Below are 17,262 nucleotides of genomic sequence, written 5' to 3'. Positions count from 1 at the left end.
ACTAACGAGCGATCAGTATGAAAGAAGTTAATTGTTGGACTTTAAGTTTCTCAATTGATTTGAAAGTTTCTTCGTCAAGTTCAAGATCAATTCTTTTGATTCGGTGAATTGGTTTGTTCTAATACATTTTATAATTTTCTTGGAGATATTCATTGATTAATCTCTACGAATTTCTTTGAGATGTTCAATCTGGTCATTCGTGATGGAATCGTAGGTTGGTAGGTATTTTAATAAACGATTAAGCGATTCCTGTCTTGTACTAACAGCAATCAATTGGATTGATTGTAGATCGTAAGTTCAATATACGTGCGTGTCCTTTATTGGAAGTCATTGTCGTCACAGAATTGATTATGATAAACGATTCATTGTGCAGGTAGATGAGAATGAGTTTTCGTTGTTTTGTGGTGAACAATTTCTGCTTCAGACTCGGATGAGGAGTTTTCGCTTTGAACACAATTTGAATCTACTTTTTACTGTTACGTGAGAAAATGAATAAGAAAAAATGATGAATGAAATTTTGAATATTTTTGAGAAAATCTGTGAAATTTTCACTTTGAAAGTAAAGATGAGGGTCGAAAAACAGAAATGATGAAGAATGAAAGTGAGTAGAGAATAGGATTGTTTAAATTGAATTTTATTCTAATTTAGATAATCGAGTTTCATGAACGAGGCCTTCGCCATCAGAATAATGTCAAGAAAAAGCTTTCAGAGGTAATGTAATGTTTTTTTGACTCCTTTGAGTCATATGTTTATTTGATTTGTTTTTTAATTTTACTTTTACTTTTTACTTTTTATTTCATTTGAATAATTTGTAGCTTACTAAACGTAATCAAGTTCAAAAGCATGAGACTGATAAATACAATTCACAATTGATGAAGATTGAAGCTGCTGCTCTGAGTGCGTTTAGTAAAGACATAGCAGCTGATCCAAGTAAAGTACAAGAATTAGCAACAACTAAATCAATGATCTCTACAATTAAAATGCCGAAAGATGAGGCAAGTACATCGTTAGCAGGAAATAGATTCGGTGGTGGTGGTGTTTCCATTTATGGAGATTGTATGGAGGAAAATAAAATTCTGGTTTCGGGTCGAGAAAAAGCTTTAGATACAATTACGAGTAAAATGAGCAAAAAATATCAATGGTTAGAATCTAAAACATCAGAGGGAAAAGCTTATTATTGGAATAGAAAAACTTTGGGTAAGTTTAAACTCTCAACATTTAGATACAAGTATTAATATTAATAATTAATAATCAATAATTAGTTGTTAATAGTTAATTGATTGCTCTCTCTCTCTCTCTCTGAGTCTCTCTTTCGGTCTCTTGTTGTTTCTGTTTTCTTTTTCTTTTTCTTTCTCTCTTATCAAATATATAACTTGATGAATTTATTGTTTTCAGAAACCATTTGGGAACCGCCGAGCTCAGGATATTTGACAATTGATGAACAACAAAAGATGGGAATTAATCGAGATAATGTTCCGTTAATTGGTGCACTAGGATATAAATACGATCCTTATGGTCAATGGGAAAATATCGAAAATAAATCAACAGAAACATCTCCACCCAATTTTCAATCTCTTCGAGTTCTTTTGCTTGATCTGACTCCTGAAACTGATGATACGGAAGTGGAAATAGTGGTTGTTGCAAGGAAGTCAAATTCACCTTGCTGTTGATGACCAGAACCAAATGATCCTAGTCTGGGTCGCTTGGAAATATGAACTTGAGATTGGGCTGTTAGCTGTAATTGAATAGCTGAAGTGTTCAACTTATCAGCTAATAATAAATCTTTCAATCCAATCATCTTCTGACTTTGGAGGTAAACAACAGCTTCACTATTTGTCTCTTGTCGTTGATCATCACGTTTAGGATCTGAATCGTCAGGACTATCGATCGTAGTTCCACTCTTGGAATGTTCAATTGATGTTGATTTCCTACCATTTTCAGATGATCCGATTGATTGATCACTTGACGAGTGAGCAACATTTGTCCGATCTAAACTTGGTTGACAAGAAATATTTAAAGCATTTTCGGAATTAAGTGTTGAGTCTGAACAGGTAGAGGCCATTCCGACTATTCGAGGGTCAAGCTCGTCTTTGTCGTATGTACCTGATTTAAGGTCATGTTCGATCCTTTCTCCATCTTCCTTAAGACCATCTTCGATAGACTTGATAATTTCATCAGGAGTTCTTATCGGTGATGATGGAGATTTGGATGGCTCTTTCTCTTTATTATTTTTACCTGAAGTTTTGGGACTGTTTCCTTTTCTACTACCATCCAAAGTATTTTGATCAGAGTAATTTGATTGGCTTTCTTCATTCATTTGGTAGCCATGATAACCATGATTACTTTTAATGTGAAGACGATGGTGACCATCATTATCTTTAATTCTTATCTGTGCCTTATTACGAACATGAGATGTGAACTTAGATATTGTGGCAACGAACGGTTTAGCCCAACCAATATGTAAAACGGGGGTTGGTGATTCCTCTTCCCAACCACAAAGTCCATCGTAAAGGCCAAAAGTGATGCAAAACATTCAGGATCTTGAAGAAGTGGAATTTCTGAAACCCTACTAGGTTCACATCCACCCGCAGAAACAACTTTAACCATGTGAGGAATTAGATCATTCGCTATTTCAAGAAATTCTTTGTAAATTTCTTCATCATCACGAGTATAATTGTAACGACGAATAACCGATGCAGCGTCAGCCCAGGATTGAAGAGCTTCTTTAAATCTTCCATTACGAAAATAATATCCTGCCATAAAACAATAGGGATAAACATGATGATTCTCATAAAATTTTTTGTTCACTTCGATTGCTTCTTGAAACAATCTACCAGCGTCTCTAATTGCTTCAGTTGTCGCACCAACTTCCTCAAGATCACCGAGACTATCAATACCCATTGGATACTTGGATAAATAGCCCTTATCATAGAGATACCATAAAACTTTCTGTTGAATAGCTGCTAATTGACAAGATTCAGCTGATGGGGTAATAGAAGGGTTCATGCATGAAACCAGTGCAGCATAAACCATAGGCGGGGAACATACAACCGGATAACCGTTCAAGTACAACCAGCAATTCGCAGTAACAACGGGTTGTCCTCTTCTGTCCTCACTCCCTTTTCCTCTCCATGATATCTGAAAATACAAAAAGATAAGAACAATTAAAGATTCCAAATAAAATTTGTCAACTAATATTCTGAATCAAATGAGAACCGAAATAAAACCAACCTCTGCAGTCTGTTCGTTTCCAGGTTCGCCGAAAATAACCCAAGCGTGATCTTCACTCAAGGCCAAACGGGCATCATTAAGCTCTAATACTTGACATGCAGCGCGCATAAGATACACCGAAGCGATCGAGTTTATCTTCGGTGATATAAGAATAAAGTGTTTGTAGATGAGGTTTATTTGTATAATAACCTCGAGATAAATCGGACCAAATGGAATCAACCACTTTCTTAATAACGTCACGAGTAGTTTTCTTTGGATGATGATCGACTGCACCTAAGCAAATGAAATCAAATTAATCAACATAAAATTAGATTGCATCAAATAGAAATAGAAATAAATTTCTAATAAGATATTCTAAATGCAATTAAGCCGCTAAACTGAAATCATACCAACAGAAATTATGTCGATTTTAAGTTGACTTTACCTGAAGTCAAATCCTCGAAAGCTAATTAACTCTCGTCAAATTTAAACTTCAGAATAATATGAACTTTACCCATTGAAAACTAATTTAATTTTAATTCAATTTTAAATTGGTTTCGACTAATTTTTAATCGAAAATAGTTTTTCGTCCATTTTTTAAATTTCATCTTCGAAAGACCTTTTCGAATTATCAAAAATCCTAAAACGTTGAACAAGTTGGAATTGTGCTCAAATGTATTAATATTAATAAGACTGATTCACACTAATTGAAAATTACAGGACAATTAACCTCAAATTATTATTAAATCAAATGGTTTAAAATTGAAATAACATAAGACTAGAATTTACAGAAACTTTCAATTGATTTAAAATTTGAAAATTAAAAGTTTTATTAAATTAAATGACGAAATTGAAAATGTTCATCAAATAAGAGATCATTTTCTATACCTAAATAATATAAAACTTTTGAGGATATTAATTAGATACACTAGATTAATTAAACATGTAAATTGATATGGAAGAGAATTAATAATAAAAGCTAATTGAAAATATCAATAAAATTCTCAATGATCGTCATTGTAATTTCATTTATTGTTTTCAATGATTAATTGAATCGAGTCAAGTTAATTTATCTGAAAAAATAATTTAAATTGCAGATTAGTTAAGGAAAATATAAATGATCTCGTCAAAGAAAAAATTATTCTGGTCACTCTTGGTCATCTGATGTGGATTCTATAAAGTTAGACTGTTGTTTTAACTCTTTCATTCAAAATAATAACCTTGAAACAAGTTTATAATAATAATGGTGTTCATGTCCATTGTTACCTGAGTTTGAAATGAGGGAGAAAGAGATAAATGGAAAAGAAATGAAAAGAGAGAGAGAGAGAGAGAGAGTGAGAGTGAGAGTGAGAGAAAAAAAACAAAGAACTTAACTCTTTGAGTGAAAAAAGAAATGATAACGAGCGATATCAAAATATCAGGTAAAAAAGAAAAAGCTAAATATTAACAAAGGTAAACTGAAATGGGTTAGAAAGAGTTGGAAGAAAGTAAAGCGAAAGAAATGAAAACTGGTTAAGAAAGAGAGGGAAGAAAAGAAAGCAAAGTTTTGCTTCTTCATGTTGGCGGTTAATCTTTCGATAGTCGGCCTTTTAAAAGCATGGTGAGAACAATGGAAGTTTACTACAGGTAAATGGAATAGAATTTTCTTTTCAATTAAATTGTTCTCTCTTGTAAATTAAAGCGAGTGAAAGTTAAGAGTAATTAGGGTGATAATTATTGGACAATTTACCTTTGATTTGGGTGACAAATTTTTTGTACAAAGGTTCAATATGTTCCCATTTGACCCAAGGTATTTCAAAATGATCTTTAGCCTGAGAAGGTGAATCATCGGAAAGTAAAGGTGATGCTGATCTGTCTTTTCCATTTGTATCACATGAAGATGCATCACCACTTCCACTACGATTTCCATGAGATGAACAATGACCATTGTAATTAGTTGTATAGGTAGACGAAGTTGTAGATATACGAGGTTGTGCACAAGTTAATGTGTGCTCAAGGTATCCCATAAGAATAGAGAGAAAAGTTAAATCAGTTTGATTTGATTCAATACATCGTTTAACCAAATCGACGACATTTCCAACAGTTTTCAATGGAAAATAACTACGTAGACTGGTGAATTGTCTATGACGACTTGACATGTTTACAGTTTAAGAGTTGCAATTCTTGTTTAAACTCCCGTTATATCATCAATTTAAATTAATATAATTCTTAGGATTGTCTGGATGACAAGAGATGAAGAATTAAGTCGAGATGAAGATGAGAAAAAAAGAGTTAAAATAAAAACAAAACAAGAAAGAAAAAAACAAAACACTATTATCACATCACGATGATAATACAAAGTAAAAAAAAAGGGATTAGATTAAAGGGTTAAAACAGTCAACATAAGCATGATTCTTAAATGGTTGTAAAGTATTTAAAAGGTTAAAAGGATAAACAATAAGATGATTTTGATTAATTATCCAAATGAGTTTAATTAAAAGACAAAGGGAAGTTTAAATTGAAATGACAATTATGATGAAAGTAATTGATGTAAACATTGAACAAGAAGGTAAGAGTTAAGGGAAAAACTTTCATTGGTCTAGAGATGAATGAAGCAACAGCCAACGGCCAATCAGAAGAGAGAAAAAGATTACCCGCGATTTTTGAAGTTACGATTTCCAAGTTTAATTTTATCATTTTTCCAATTTTTAGTCACTGATTTTATTAATACTCGATTGTTCTGAAAGGTTGAGATCGTTTCCGTACAGTTTATCATGTTTGGAAGGGTGAAATTAACTTTTTCCATTCTTTTCTATCAATCATATTATATAACAATTCTAATGAATCCAAAGTTTCTCTTTGCAAAGTTAATTGTAATTCTATTGATATTAATTTAAGATAATTGTATTCAATTGATTATTTATGTTATTTACTGTTAATTACTGTTGATTTTAAGATCTTTAAAGTTTGTTATTCAATGATATTTAACTATCATTGAGATGATTAACTTTTTTTGCTCAGGTAAGTTTTGTTTTCTTTTCTAATTCCAATAGTTTGGCAACTAATCAATACTCTAATCGAGATTATCATAAACTCATCATTATCCTTGGATATTAAATTTGATTTATTTAACTAGCATTTTAAGTCGTAAATAGATTATATAAAAAAATCTGAAAGTGTACAATTGTGTCAATTGTTGAGAATAACAATTGTCTCTTTGTTTCCATTTCTTAATTTAGTTCGTATTTTTATATTCTTGATTTTTCAACTAAAGTTTATATAAATCAACCAACCAGTTGATCCAAAGCAAATATGAAAACACACTAAATTTATTTCCAATGGAAATAAATCACAACGGAACAATTAATAAAACTTATCAAATGTTGATTCGTTTTCGTATTTCTGTAAATTGTTTTATCAGATGAAAAACTTTATTTATCATAATAAATAACGAACAAGATAATAATTTGATTCTCAGCTTTAAATTATCGAACAAAAAAAGAGAAACAATCATTTTCTAATTTGGTGTTCTCTTGCTAGTTCCTGTCAAAAGTTTAAGCTCTCTCAATCTCGAGTGAATCTCTATTTCAGTTTTCAAGAAAAGTTCAGTGAGTATTATTAGTGCGCTCAGAAATCACCGACGTTGCGATGATGCGTTCGTACTTAGAAAACCGGTAGATGGCGATAGTGTCGATTCTCATAAACAACAACAAAAATTTTCTCATTGAGTGAAAAATTTTTACTGAAAATTAATTGAGTTGAAGTTAAGTTAAATAGACTTTTGATTGTGAGCAAATTCTAATTTTATTCTAAATTATTACCATGTAAGTAGACGATGAAACAATTGACAATATTTTCTTTTTCATAATTACAAATGAACATCTTGTTTTTCTCTAGGACCGAATATTGGAAAGCTATTCCAAAGAAATACTGTGACGCCTGTAAATGTTGGTTTACTGATAATAAGAGTGTAAGTTTATTTTCATTTGTTTCTATTTTCTTTTCTATTTTGTCTAAATTGAAAATTTTATTCTAATTTAGATAATCGGTTCTTCTTTTATGACAGAGTGTCGAGTTCCATGAACGAGGCCTTCGCCATCAGAATAATGTCAAGAAAAAGCTTTCAGAGGTAATGTAATGTTTTTTTTTGACTCCTTTTGAGTCATATGTTTATTTGATTTGTTTTAATTTTATTTTTACTTTTTACTTTTTATTTACTTTTTATTTCATTTGAATAATTTGTAGCTTACTAAACGTAATCAAGTTCAAAAGCATGAGACTGATAAATACAATTCACAATTGATGAAGATTGAAGCTGCTGCTCTGAGTGCGTTTAGTAAAGACATAGCAGCTGATCCAAGTAAAGTACAAGAATTAGCAACAACTAAATCAATGATCTCTACAATTAAAATGCCGAAAGATGAGGCAAGTACATCGTTAGCAGGAAATAGATTCGGTGGTGGTGGTGTTTCCATTTATGGAGATTGTATGGAGGAAAATAAAATTCTGGTTTCGGGTCGAGAAAAAGCTTTAGATACAATTACGAGTAAAATGAGCAAAAAATATCAATGGTTAGAATCTAAAACATCAGAGGGAAAAGCTTATTATTGGAATAGAAAAACTTTGGGTAAGTTTAAACTCTCAACATTTAGATACAAGTATTAATATTAATAATTAATAATTAATAATTAATAATCAATAATTAGTTGTTAATAGTTAATTGATTGCTCTCTCTGAGTCTCTCTCTCGGTCTCTTATTGTTTCTGTTACTGTAACTTGTTCTGTAACTTGATGAATTTATTGTTTTCAGAAACCATTTGGGAACCGCCGAGCTCAGGATATTTGACAATTGATGAACAACAAAAGATGGGAATTAATCGAGATAATGTTCCGTTAATTGGTGCACCAGGATATAAATACGATCCTTATGGCCAATGGGAAAATATCGGCGATAAATCAACAGAAACATCTTCACCTGACTTTCAACTACCTCAAAGTGCTAATTCCACAATAGATGAATCAAAGGTACTCGAGATTCATTTGCATAACGATGAAGAGCAATTTGATTTCAAAGAGAAAACAATCGAAACAAAGACTAAATCTTCTGGTCCTGTTGGTTTTTCATTCAAAAAAAGGAAAATCATCGATAAAATGTCTCGAAATGTCAAAAAACGAGAAGATGATAATTGATTATATTCTTAACCTTATATAATTTTAATTAAATGTAAATTGTAAAGAAAACGAGATCAATGAAAATATATTTTCTACAATGTGATGATTATATACAATGATTCCTCTCAAAATGACCCATCGTTATGGTAACATTAAATTTGGAAGATTTTTAACTTTTAATTAGGATTAAATCTCATCAATTTGATCTAAAAAAATGAAAATTAATAATTTCACTTCAAGTTCAGATTGTTTTGAGGACTATAATTCATAATTATTTGTGTTTAGTATTTTTTTAATCAAAATAATTGATTAATTTCAACCCTTTTTAATGACCCGCTCTACAAATCGTTGTCACCATGATGGGTCATTTTAAAAGGCATCACTTTACTGATTAAATTCATTGATTAAATTAAATCAATTTGTTAAATTGTTGATGAAAAAAAAACAAAATATGAAGACAGAGACAATTAATCAAACTACAATGTATTTCCAACAATTATTTCAATTTACTCATAAAAAAAGTGAATTCGAGAAAAATTTGTATTGATAATAATATAAGGGAAATTTATTGATCGATTTACATTTAGAGAATTTTTAATTTGACAAAAAAATAAGTTGATCATTTTCGTTTAAAATAATCATGATGATTATTAGAAACTCAATCAAATCAAATTACATATTATAATATCTAAGTAAATTTCGTAACCTCGATGAAAGTTTCCGAAGTGCATGAGTTAAATCATCCGATGGATTAATACTTCGTCCAAACCTGTTGATTATAATCAAAGAATAAATTTAGTAATTAGATTAAAGTGACAAAATTAGTTCTAATCAATGAATGACCAAGTCAATGGAAATTGAATCAAGTAATTTTCTACAATTAGTTAATAATGATTATTATAATTTTTTTCGCGAATTGGTGTTGAACTTTTATCTATTAATATTAAAATATTAACGAGAAACAATCTGATTAAGCAATTAAACCAAATCTTGAAGCTTTTCACTCGCTTGATTGAAACGGAACTATGGCCTTGGCATTAGCCGTTATTCTAGTTTGTACATAATAGTATAAGAATTATCTGGAAGAGTACGAAAAGTTATTGAAACAAATAAATTTCGTGTTAGAAAATTGTACCAATGTCGATCTGAAGCTTCGAACGTGTCGAGCTACTCATTAGATCACAAGGGAATTATTATCGACGGATTTAGTTGTTTTGTCCCTACGAAATTACGAAGTCCAATTGTCCATTCTTAGAATTTACTTGTATTTTTCTCGTAAGAACTAATCAATTGCTCTCTAGTTAATTACTCACCTTATCCTATGGTTAATTGCGATGAAACGATCAAGACCAACGAGAATATCTTCAATTTGAGAAATTTGTTTCCGCACTGAATTGTCGATTTGTTGATTATCACCAAGTGATGAACTTTTAATTAACTCATTAGAATTAATTAGATTGTTATTGACACTCTGAAAATCCCCTGAAATCACCATTGTAACAACAATAGTAAACACAATTAAATGAGTTTGAATCATGATGATAATTAACAAGATGGATAACGTTATAGATTAATTATACTTATTCACTTCCAACCAATTTGTATTGTAATTGAAAATTAAGCAACAATCTAATGTATTCTCATGATTAACAGTGAATATAAATTTTGAGAAGTGATTCAAATGATACAATTTAACTAACTAACTTGTTGGTCAAATTTCAGTTGAGTTTTATTCCAATTTTTTTTATTCCACAGACAATTTATATAATTCCGACACAAGTCACATGAAATCAGATCTCCAATCATGATAATGTTAATCATCTTCATAATATCTGATTAATCATAATCTCACACATTTCAAGGTTTCTCACCATGTAATCAACTCAATCTTATTGTTATCGTTTAAATGTTTACATAGATGAAATTATGAGATAAATTTTTCGTTATTTAATTTTAATCGTCAATTGATCTCGATAATTTTGAACAAAAACTAATTGTCAGTTTGATAAGGGTCATTTATGGTTGATTAAGTGGTTATTTAATCAATTTTCAAGGGAATCTCATGTTTTTGAAGTGATTTAAATGAGTTATTTATTATGAAAAGTTAATTTCATGGTCCAATTGATTTGCCATTTAAAAATTGATAAATTGTAATTGTATGGTAAAAACAACGAGAAGATCATTACTTTTTGATAATCATTAATCAAATTTAAATCATGATCAAAATGAGATCAACAACAATGTATTTTTGATAAAAAAATAAAATAATTTCAACAATTAAAACAATAAAAAAACTGGATAAACAAATTAACAATGTAAAAATGTAAGGTCAATTTGTAGGCTGATTTGTATCTAGAAAATTGATTGTTGATTTTGTTGGTAACAATTAGGTTGATTGTTTTATGAAAATTGATCTTAGTGTTGTCTTTTCAATATTGATTAAAAGTGACAACAATCACCTCGAAATTTTTAACTGTCACTTTAAGTTTGTGTTTTGAATTGTTAACATCAACAAGTGGATTTAAATTTTCCTTTGATAAATTTACACGACTAATTGAAACTTTGATCGTTAATTTGGTCGGAAAATGGCCCCTAAACGTAAGTCACGAGCAAGTCGATCTCGAAGTCGAGCTTCATCTATGGACTCTAGTGAAGCTCCTCCAAGTAAAGCCATGAAATCATCGGTTCGAGGAAAATCAAAGAAACGATCTAAATCACGAGCAAGTTCAATCGATGGCAAAGATTCCGGAATGGGTTCCGATTCAAATTTAAGCTCATCAAGTGTCTCCAAATCAAGTGATTCCCAAATGGATTCTAAACCTTCAAAAGCAATGGGACGTAAAAAAAGTAAATCAATGGGCCCTAAGAAAAGCAAAGGTGCAGGTAAAAGTAAAGGAAAGGGAAAATCGAAAGGACGAAAGACAAAAGGTCGAAAAGGTAAAAAATGATCTCATTTCAAAATGAACACACAAACAACAACAACAACAACAAACAAACAAGAGAAACACAAACAACAGGAACCAATAGAAAACAAAAACAAGATCAACAGGATAACAATAATAACATGGAAATTTAGAGAAACCAGTTAATCAATTCCAATTTTTCGAGTCTCACAATAAATGTAAACCCTTTTGAATAAATTTGAGTATAAAAAGAAACAACAACAGTAAAAAATCAATAATTTTTTTTTTCTACGTGAACATTAAATGAAAAAATCTCCGAGAGAAAAATGAACAATTTGTTTGTTTACATTTTCCAAGGAAATTTTTCGAAAAATTCGACCAACAGATGTCGCTTTATATTCTTTTTTCAGTGAATTTTTTTTTCTCTTTCTCTCATTTTGCTTCGACATATAGATAACTATATGTTATTAGTTGTCTTTCTTTCTCTTCTCTTTTGTCTCTTTTTTAATTTTTGTGTTTTTACTCGTCGTTCTAATTGGTTTATCTAATCGATTGTTAACCAAATTAGATTTCAACTGTAACCACCTTTCAACATATTGACCAGGTAAAGTAGTGATTCCCTTTAATTCTTGGTCAAAATGGCGGATTTGGAAGCTGTTTTGGCTGATGTTAGTTATCTGATGGCGATGGAAAAATCAAAGTCAACTCCAGCCGCACGAGCCTCCAAGAAGATTGTTTTACCCGATCCCAGTGTTCGAAGTGTGATGCATAAATACCTGGATAAAATGGATGAAATCTCCTTCGACAAGATATTCAACCAGAAATTAGGTTTTTTGTTATTTAAAGATTTTTGTGAAAATGTATGTGACGTTGCGGTACCACAGTTAAAATTTTATGAAGAGGTAAACACAGTCATTTTTTTCTCTCTTTCCCTCTTTCCTCTTTCTTTTTCCTCTTTCTTTATTTTTAGTCGCCTTTTTCTTTTCTCTTCTCTCTCTCTCTCTCTCTTTCTCTCTGTTTATTTTCACCTTTCTTTCATTCCATTCCTTCCTTTCTCTCTCTTTCTCTTGTCCAACGATTTTCTCTCCAGTCACAATTTTTCTATTAATTGTACCAACCTTGATCACGAATCAAAACGACTTTTATTATCACCTTATTTACTTCATCTTTCAAATATCAATTTCATCTTTCTATTACATTTTCTCACTGTTTTTCTTTTTCTTTTCCTCCCTCCCTCCTTTTTTCTTCTTCTCTCTCTCTCTCTTTCTCTCTTTTACTCTCATATTTTTTCTACTTTCAAACCATTTATCGTCGTTGGATTTCTTTTATATTGGAATTAATGCTATTTGATTGAAAATTGTTCATCATTATACATCCGTACGATCAATATATATTAATCAACACTAACATGTGATTGTCACCATTAATAACAATGGACGATGGTTGACTTAATGTCCTTTTGATGATCTTCATCATCAACGTCAAAATGGATACGATGATTGCTGAAATTTTCCTTAATCCGCATTTACAATTAAATGGCTCGAAATTTCATGTGACTATTTATGGTTGATTGTTATCCATGTGTGCGCTCTATTCTAAAATCACCAACCACCACCATCATCATCATCATCATCATCGTCATTCGTAATAATTATTACCCTAATTATCATCTCTCTCTCCCTCTCACTGTCTCCCTGTGCTCATGGCTATGTTTTTGTGCATTATTCTTTTAACGAATCGAAATCAAAATGAAATCTGAACAAAAAAAAAGATTAAGAGCTACGAAGAACTGGAAACAGTAGAGGAAAGGCGGAAAGCCGCCCGAGGAATCTATGACAATTTCATTATGAAAGAACTGTTATCACATTCACATAATTATCCTAAAGAAGCGGTTAATCATGTACAAAAGTCTCTCATGAGAAATGAGGTTCCTGTGACTTTATTTCAACCTTACATTGAAGAGATTTTTAGCCAATTAAGAGATGATATTTTTAGGAAATTTATTGAAAGGTATGTTTATAACCATTTATTTTTCATCTTCTCTTTTCTCACCCCCTTTACTCTATTTGACTTTACTCTTTATTCTCACTCACTTACTCACTTACTCTCTTTACTATCTTATCGTTCACCATTTGAATTATGTTTTAAACAATTTACTGTTAACAACCTTTGACGTTTTCTATTTTATTATTATTATTTTTCTTTAGAATCATTTCTCTCTTTTGTTACCCTTTAAGTTTTTTTTGCTTCCATCTCTCTCCTTTCACGGCCTTCTCATTACTAAATCATCATCATCATCATAACCATTATCATTATCATCATTATTATTACCTCCCTCACTCTCATAAAATGACTATTCGTATGAATTAGTTTCTCTTACTCTCCCAATCAATCAATTGATGTAACTTTTACACCAGAAAATTAGGAGAAATAATGTCTCAATTTATATGGATTGCAAGGGTCCATGGAAATGTTAATTGTTAACCTTGTTCCATTGCAAATATCCTCTGTAAGAAATGAATCTACCTTAAGGCTAAACCTCATCTCTCATGTATTCACAACAATATTTTCTTCTCTCTCTCTCTCTTTTTTTCTGATGGTTAACATTAATTATTTAACTTATGTATCTAAACAATTGATTTTATTGCTGATCGATTATTTCTCTTTCAGTTTCTAACTGAAAGGTCAACAGCATTCACTTTGAAATGAAAAACCTTCTCAAATGAAATGGAATCTTTCATTTTTCCAATTATCCAAGTTAAAGATGATTTAATCTTCAATTTTCATCTCTCTTTTAACTCTCCCTTTTCCTTTTTCTTCCTTCTCCTCCCACCATGTAACTACTTTCACTTAGAAAGATAATTACTGTTAATAATTTGTTCTAATTAATTTATTCTTTTCTTAGTGAAAAATTTACAAGATTCTGCCAATGGAAAAATTTGGAATTAAACATCCAATTAACCATGAATGATTTCAGTGTTCACAGAATCATCGGAAGAGGTGGTTTTGGTGAAGTCTATGGTTGTAGGAAGGCAGATACTGGCAAAATGTAAGAATCCAAATCAATAACACTCTGTCAATACGTTTTTCTAGTCTTCATTTGATCTAACAATATGCTCCTTTTTTTTGTGTTTTAATTTATTTATCATTTATGTTAATTTACGCAATTAACTTTCGTATATTATCCCAACAAAGGTTGGAAAGAAGTTACTTTTATTTGGTACAATACAAATTACCAATCAATTTGAGAAACATTTAAAGACCTACTACTCTAGTTTTACATGTATTTATATGCATATTAATGTATTTTAAACTCTCCTTGGGATTTTCTCACCATTTTTAGGTATGCGATGAAATGTTTGGATAAGAAGCGAATTAAGATGAAACAAGGAGAAACCTTAGCTCTAAATGAGCGTGTAATGTTATCTCTAGTCTCTACTGGTGTAAGTACTATTATTACAAATATTTGAGAAATTTTAGCTTCTCATTTTCTTTCTATGGATTTTATATTGGATGAATAGCTAGAGAATATCAGAGAACTACAATCAAATTTACTTTATTTTACATTTATATTGATCTATGTTTACAGGAAGACTGTCCGTTCATTGTTTGCATGACGTACGCTTTTCAAACACCAGATAAATTATGTTTCATATTGGACCTTATGAATGGCGGTGATCTCCATTATCATCTCTCTCAGCATGGTGTCTTCAGTGAACAAGAGATGAGATTTTATGCTGCCGAAGTCATCCTTGGTCTTGAACATATGCATAAACGCGGTGTTGTGTACAGAGATCTCAAACCAGCTAACATCTTATTAGATGAACATGGTCATGTTCGCATATCAGATTTAGGTTTAGCCTGTGATTATTCACGTAAAAAGCCTCACGCTTCTGTGGGCACTCATGGTTACATGGCACCAGAAGTATTAGCTAAAGGAACACCGTACGATTCAAGTGCAGATTGGTTCTCCTTAGGATGTATGTTGTACAAACTGTTGAAAGGCCATTCTCCCTTTAGACAGCATAAAACTAAAGATAAACATGAAATTGACCGAATGACCATGACAATGAATGTTGAACTCCCAGATACCTTTTCTCCTGAACTGAAATCTCTCCTTGACGGACTTCTTTTACGCGATACTGATAAAAGGTTAGGGTGTAAAGAAAATGGAGCGGAAGAAGTAAAAGATCATCCATTTTTCAAAGGAATCGATTGGCAATTGGTTTATCTACAAAAATATCCTCCTCCTTTAATACCTCCACGAGGTGAAGTTAATGCTGCTGATGCCTTCGACATTGGCTCGTTTGACGAGGAAGACACTAAAGGAATTAAATTATCTGATTCAGATCAAGAGTTATATAAAAATTTCCCCGTTGTAATCAGTGAAAGGTGGCAGCAAGAGATTGCTGAAACAGTTTTTGATACCATCAACATGGAAACCGACAAAATTGAACAAAAACGTAAAGCCAAAACAAAATGTAGATTTGAAGATGAGAAAGAATCTGATTGTATACTTCATGGGTACCTCAAGAAGCTTGGTGGACCTTTCGGGTCGAATTGGCATTCAAGGTATGGTAAATTATATCCCAATCGACTTGAACTCCATAGTGAATCTGTTAACACAAAACCTGAACTCATATTTATGGATCAAATTGAAGACATCTCACCCGAATATGTTCAAGTTAAAAATGAAAATGCAATACTTGTCAAATTAAAAGGTGAACCCGGAAAAGATACCAAAATTGTGTTGACCAATCCTGATGAAATCGGAATTAAGGAATGGCTTCACTCCTTAAGATCGACTCACAAAGACTCTGTGGAGCTTCTTGGTAACATGGCTAAGAAAGCGACCAAAATTTATGGAGCCGAAAATCGTACAACACCAGCCAATATTCAGCCTCCCTCAGGACTTAATACCAGTACCGCTGCAGCTCATGTGACCAATGTTTTGAGTAATCGTAACAGTAATTGAAAAATTGTGAAAACAACTCAATGTTGATCAATTAATTTGGATCAACAAAATCAAAAATCATCTTTTTTTTTGAATAATCGTCTTTGCTGTTATATTATACAACAAAAAGGAGAAAGCATAAAGTCCTTCAATCAAAGCTTAAGTGGAGCTTTAAATTTACAAAGAAGCACCAAATTGAAACAAATCAACTCGATAAGAAGAATTGATTTGCATAGCTACTTCGTTCTATATATATAAGAGAATCAACATTCATAACATGCACATACACAGAAAACAACAACAAAACCAAATTCATAACTAACATTTCACTCATTAACTTCATTGAGAAAGAAAACACCGCATCTTCATTTTCACAAATCCAAACAACTTATACATACAAAATACATAGAGAGATTTAAATTCGTAAAAAAAATCAACCTTCTCTGCTCTTTTTTGCTTCTTCTTCTCTATGTAACGTAATATTCATTCTCCTCGTTCTATTTGTAACATCACCAACAGTTTCTCGATGATGTATGGATCTTCATCTTCATCATCATTTTCATAATTATTATCATCTTCATTCTCATCACTTGTCGTCATCATCAATGATATTTCTTACTGTTCACATCACGATGAAGAAACATTCGGAAGCCTATTTTGCTCTGTCGTGCGCTTTACACTTTCACTTCCCTTTTCATCATAATCACTCTCTCTCTCTCTCTCTCTCTCTCTCTCTCTCTCTCTCCCTTTCATCTTCTTCATCTTCTTCATCCTTTATCTGTCTCTTTGGTACTCTACTTGTAATCCAATGTCAATTTATCGGATCAATCCAAAGGAACCAAAAAATAGTGAATTTTATCAAGAGCGAAAAGACAAGAAAAATCAAGAAATGCGAAGGTAGAGAAAATGAAAATTGAGATTCGCAACAAAAAACAAGCACAAACACAAAGCCTAAATCGATCTCACTTCATTAACTTTTTAATTACATTAATCTTCATACTCATCCATCCTTTGCCACACTTCGGTCATCAGCTTTCTAAAGCC

General features: G+C 31.4%; 6 protein-coding genes across 6 annotated transcripts; 4 read left to right on the top strand and 2 right to left on the bottom strand.

Annotated features, from left to right (window-relative positions):
* Positions 1-595: 595 nt before the first annotated feature.
* Positions 596-1,565, top strand: LOC128394839 (WW domain-binding protein 4-like; the record flags this gene model as incomplete). The annotated part of the gene is made up of 4 exons (XM_053355210.1): positions 596-601; positions 649-711; positions 816-1,197; positions 1,396-1,565. Coding segments are annotated over exons 1-4 (621 nt in total), but the record flags the coding sequence as incomplete, so codon positions are not given.
* On the bottom strand, positions 1,277-5,721 carry LOC128394801 (menin-like). The gene is given in 5 exon segments (XM_053355171.1): positions 1,277-2,511; positions 2,514-3,138; positions 3,232-3,334; positions 3,336-3,504; positions 4,940-5,721. Coding segments are annotated over 5 exon segments (2,250 nt in total). The 5' UTR covers positions 5,349-5,721; the 3' UTR covers positions 1,277-1,567.
* Positions 5,722-6,866: 1,145 nt separating this feature from the next.
* LOC128394816 (WW domain-binding protein 4-like) lies at positions 6,867-8,470 on the top strand. Its single transcript, XM_053355182.1, has 5 exons — positions 6,867-7,013; positions 7,087-7,159; positions 7,256-7,318; positions 7,435-7,816; positions 8,000-8,470. Coding segments are annotated over exons 1-5 (900 nt in total). The 5' UTR covers positions 6,867-7,011; the 3' UTR covers positions 8,380-8,470.
* A 437-nt stretch (positions 8,471-8,907) lies between these two features.
* On the bottom strand, positions 8,908-10,138 carry LOC128394834 (uncharacterized). The gene is made up of 2 exons (XM_053355205.1): positions 9,675-10,138; positions 8,908-9,130 (listed from the first exon to the last, which is right to left on the bottom strand). Exons 1-2 carry the CDS (start codon positions 9,896-9,898, stop codon positions 9,034-9,036), a joined length of 321 nt encoding a protein of 106 aa, XP_053211180.1. The 5' UTR covers positions 9,899-10,138; the 3' UTR covers positions 8,908-9,033.
* An 808-nt stretch (positions 10,139-10,946) lies between these two features.
* On the top strand, positions 10,947-11,309 carry LOC128394838 (pre-mRNA-splicing factor CWC22 homolog). Its single transcript, XM_053355209.1, has one exon. The coding sequence runs from the start codon at positions 10,947-10,949 to the stop codon at positions 11,307-11,309; it is 363 nt and encodes a 120-aa protein (XP_053211184.1).
* Positions 11,310-11,740: 431 nt separating this feature from the next.
* Positions 11,741-16,807, top strand: LOC128394803 (G protein-coupled receptor kinase 1-like). Its single transcript, XM_053355173.1, has 5 exons — positions 11,741-12,166; positions 13,036-13,274; positions 14,170-14,313; positions 14,608-14,707; positions 14,854-16,807. The coding sequence occupies exons 1-5, from the start codon at positions 11,903-11,905 to the stop codon at positions 16,237-16,239; spliced, it is 2,133 nt and encodes a 710-aa protein (XP_053211148.1). The 5' UTR covers positions 11,741-11,902; the 3' UTR covers positions 16,240-16,807.
* Positions 16,808-17,262: the final 455 nt, after the last annotated feature.

Source organism: Panonychus citri, unplaced genomic scaffold (assembly GCF_014898815.1).
Source record: "Panonychus citri isolate SS breed McGregor unplaced genomic scaffold, ASM1489881v1 Contig00140, whole genome shotgun sequence".
Classification (NCBI taxonomy): Eukaryota; Metazoa; Arthropoda; class Arachnida; order Trombidiformes; family Tetranychidae; genus Panonychus; species Panonychus citri.
This window is presented reverse-complemented; position numbering and strand designations above follow the sequence as displayed.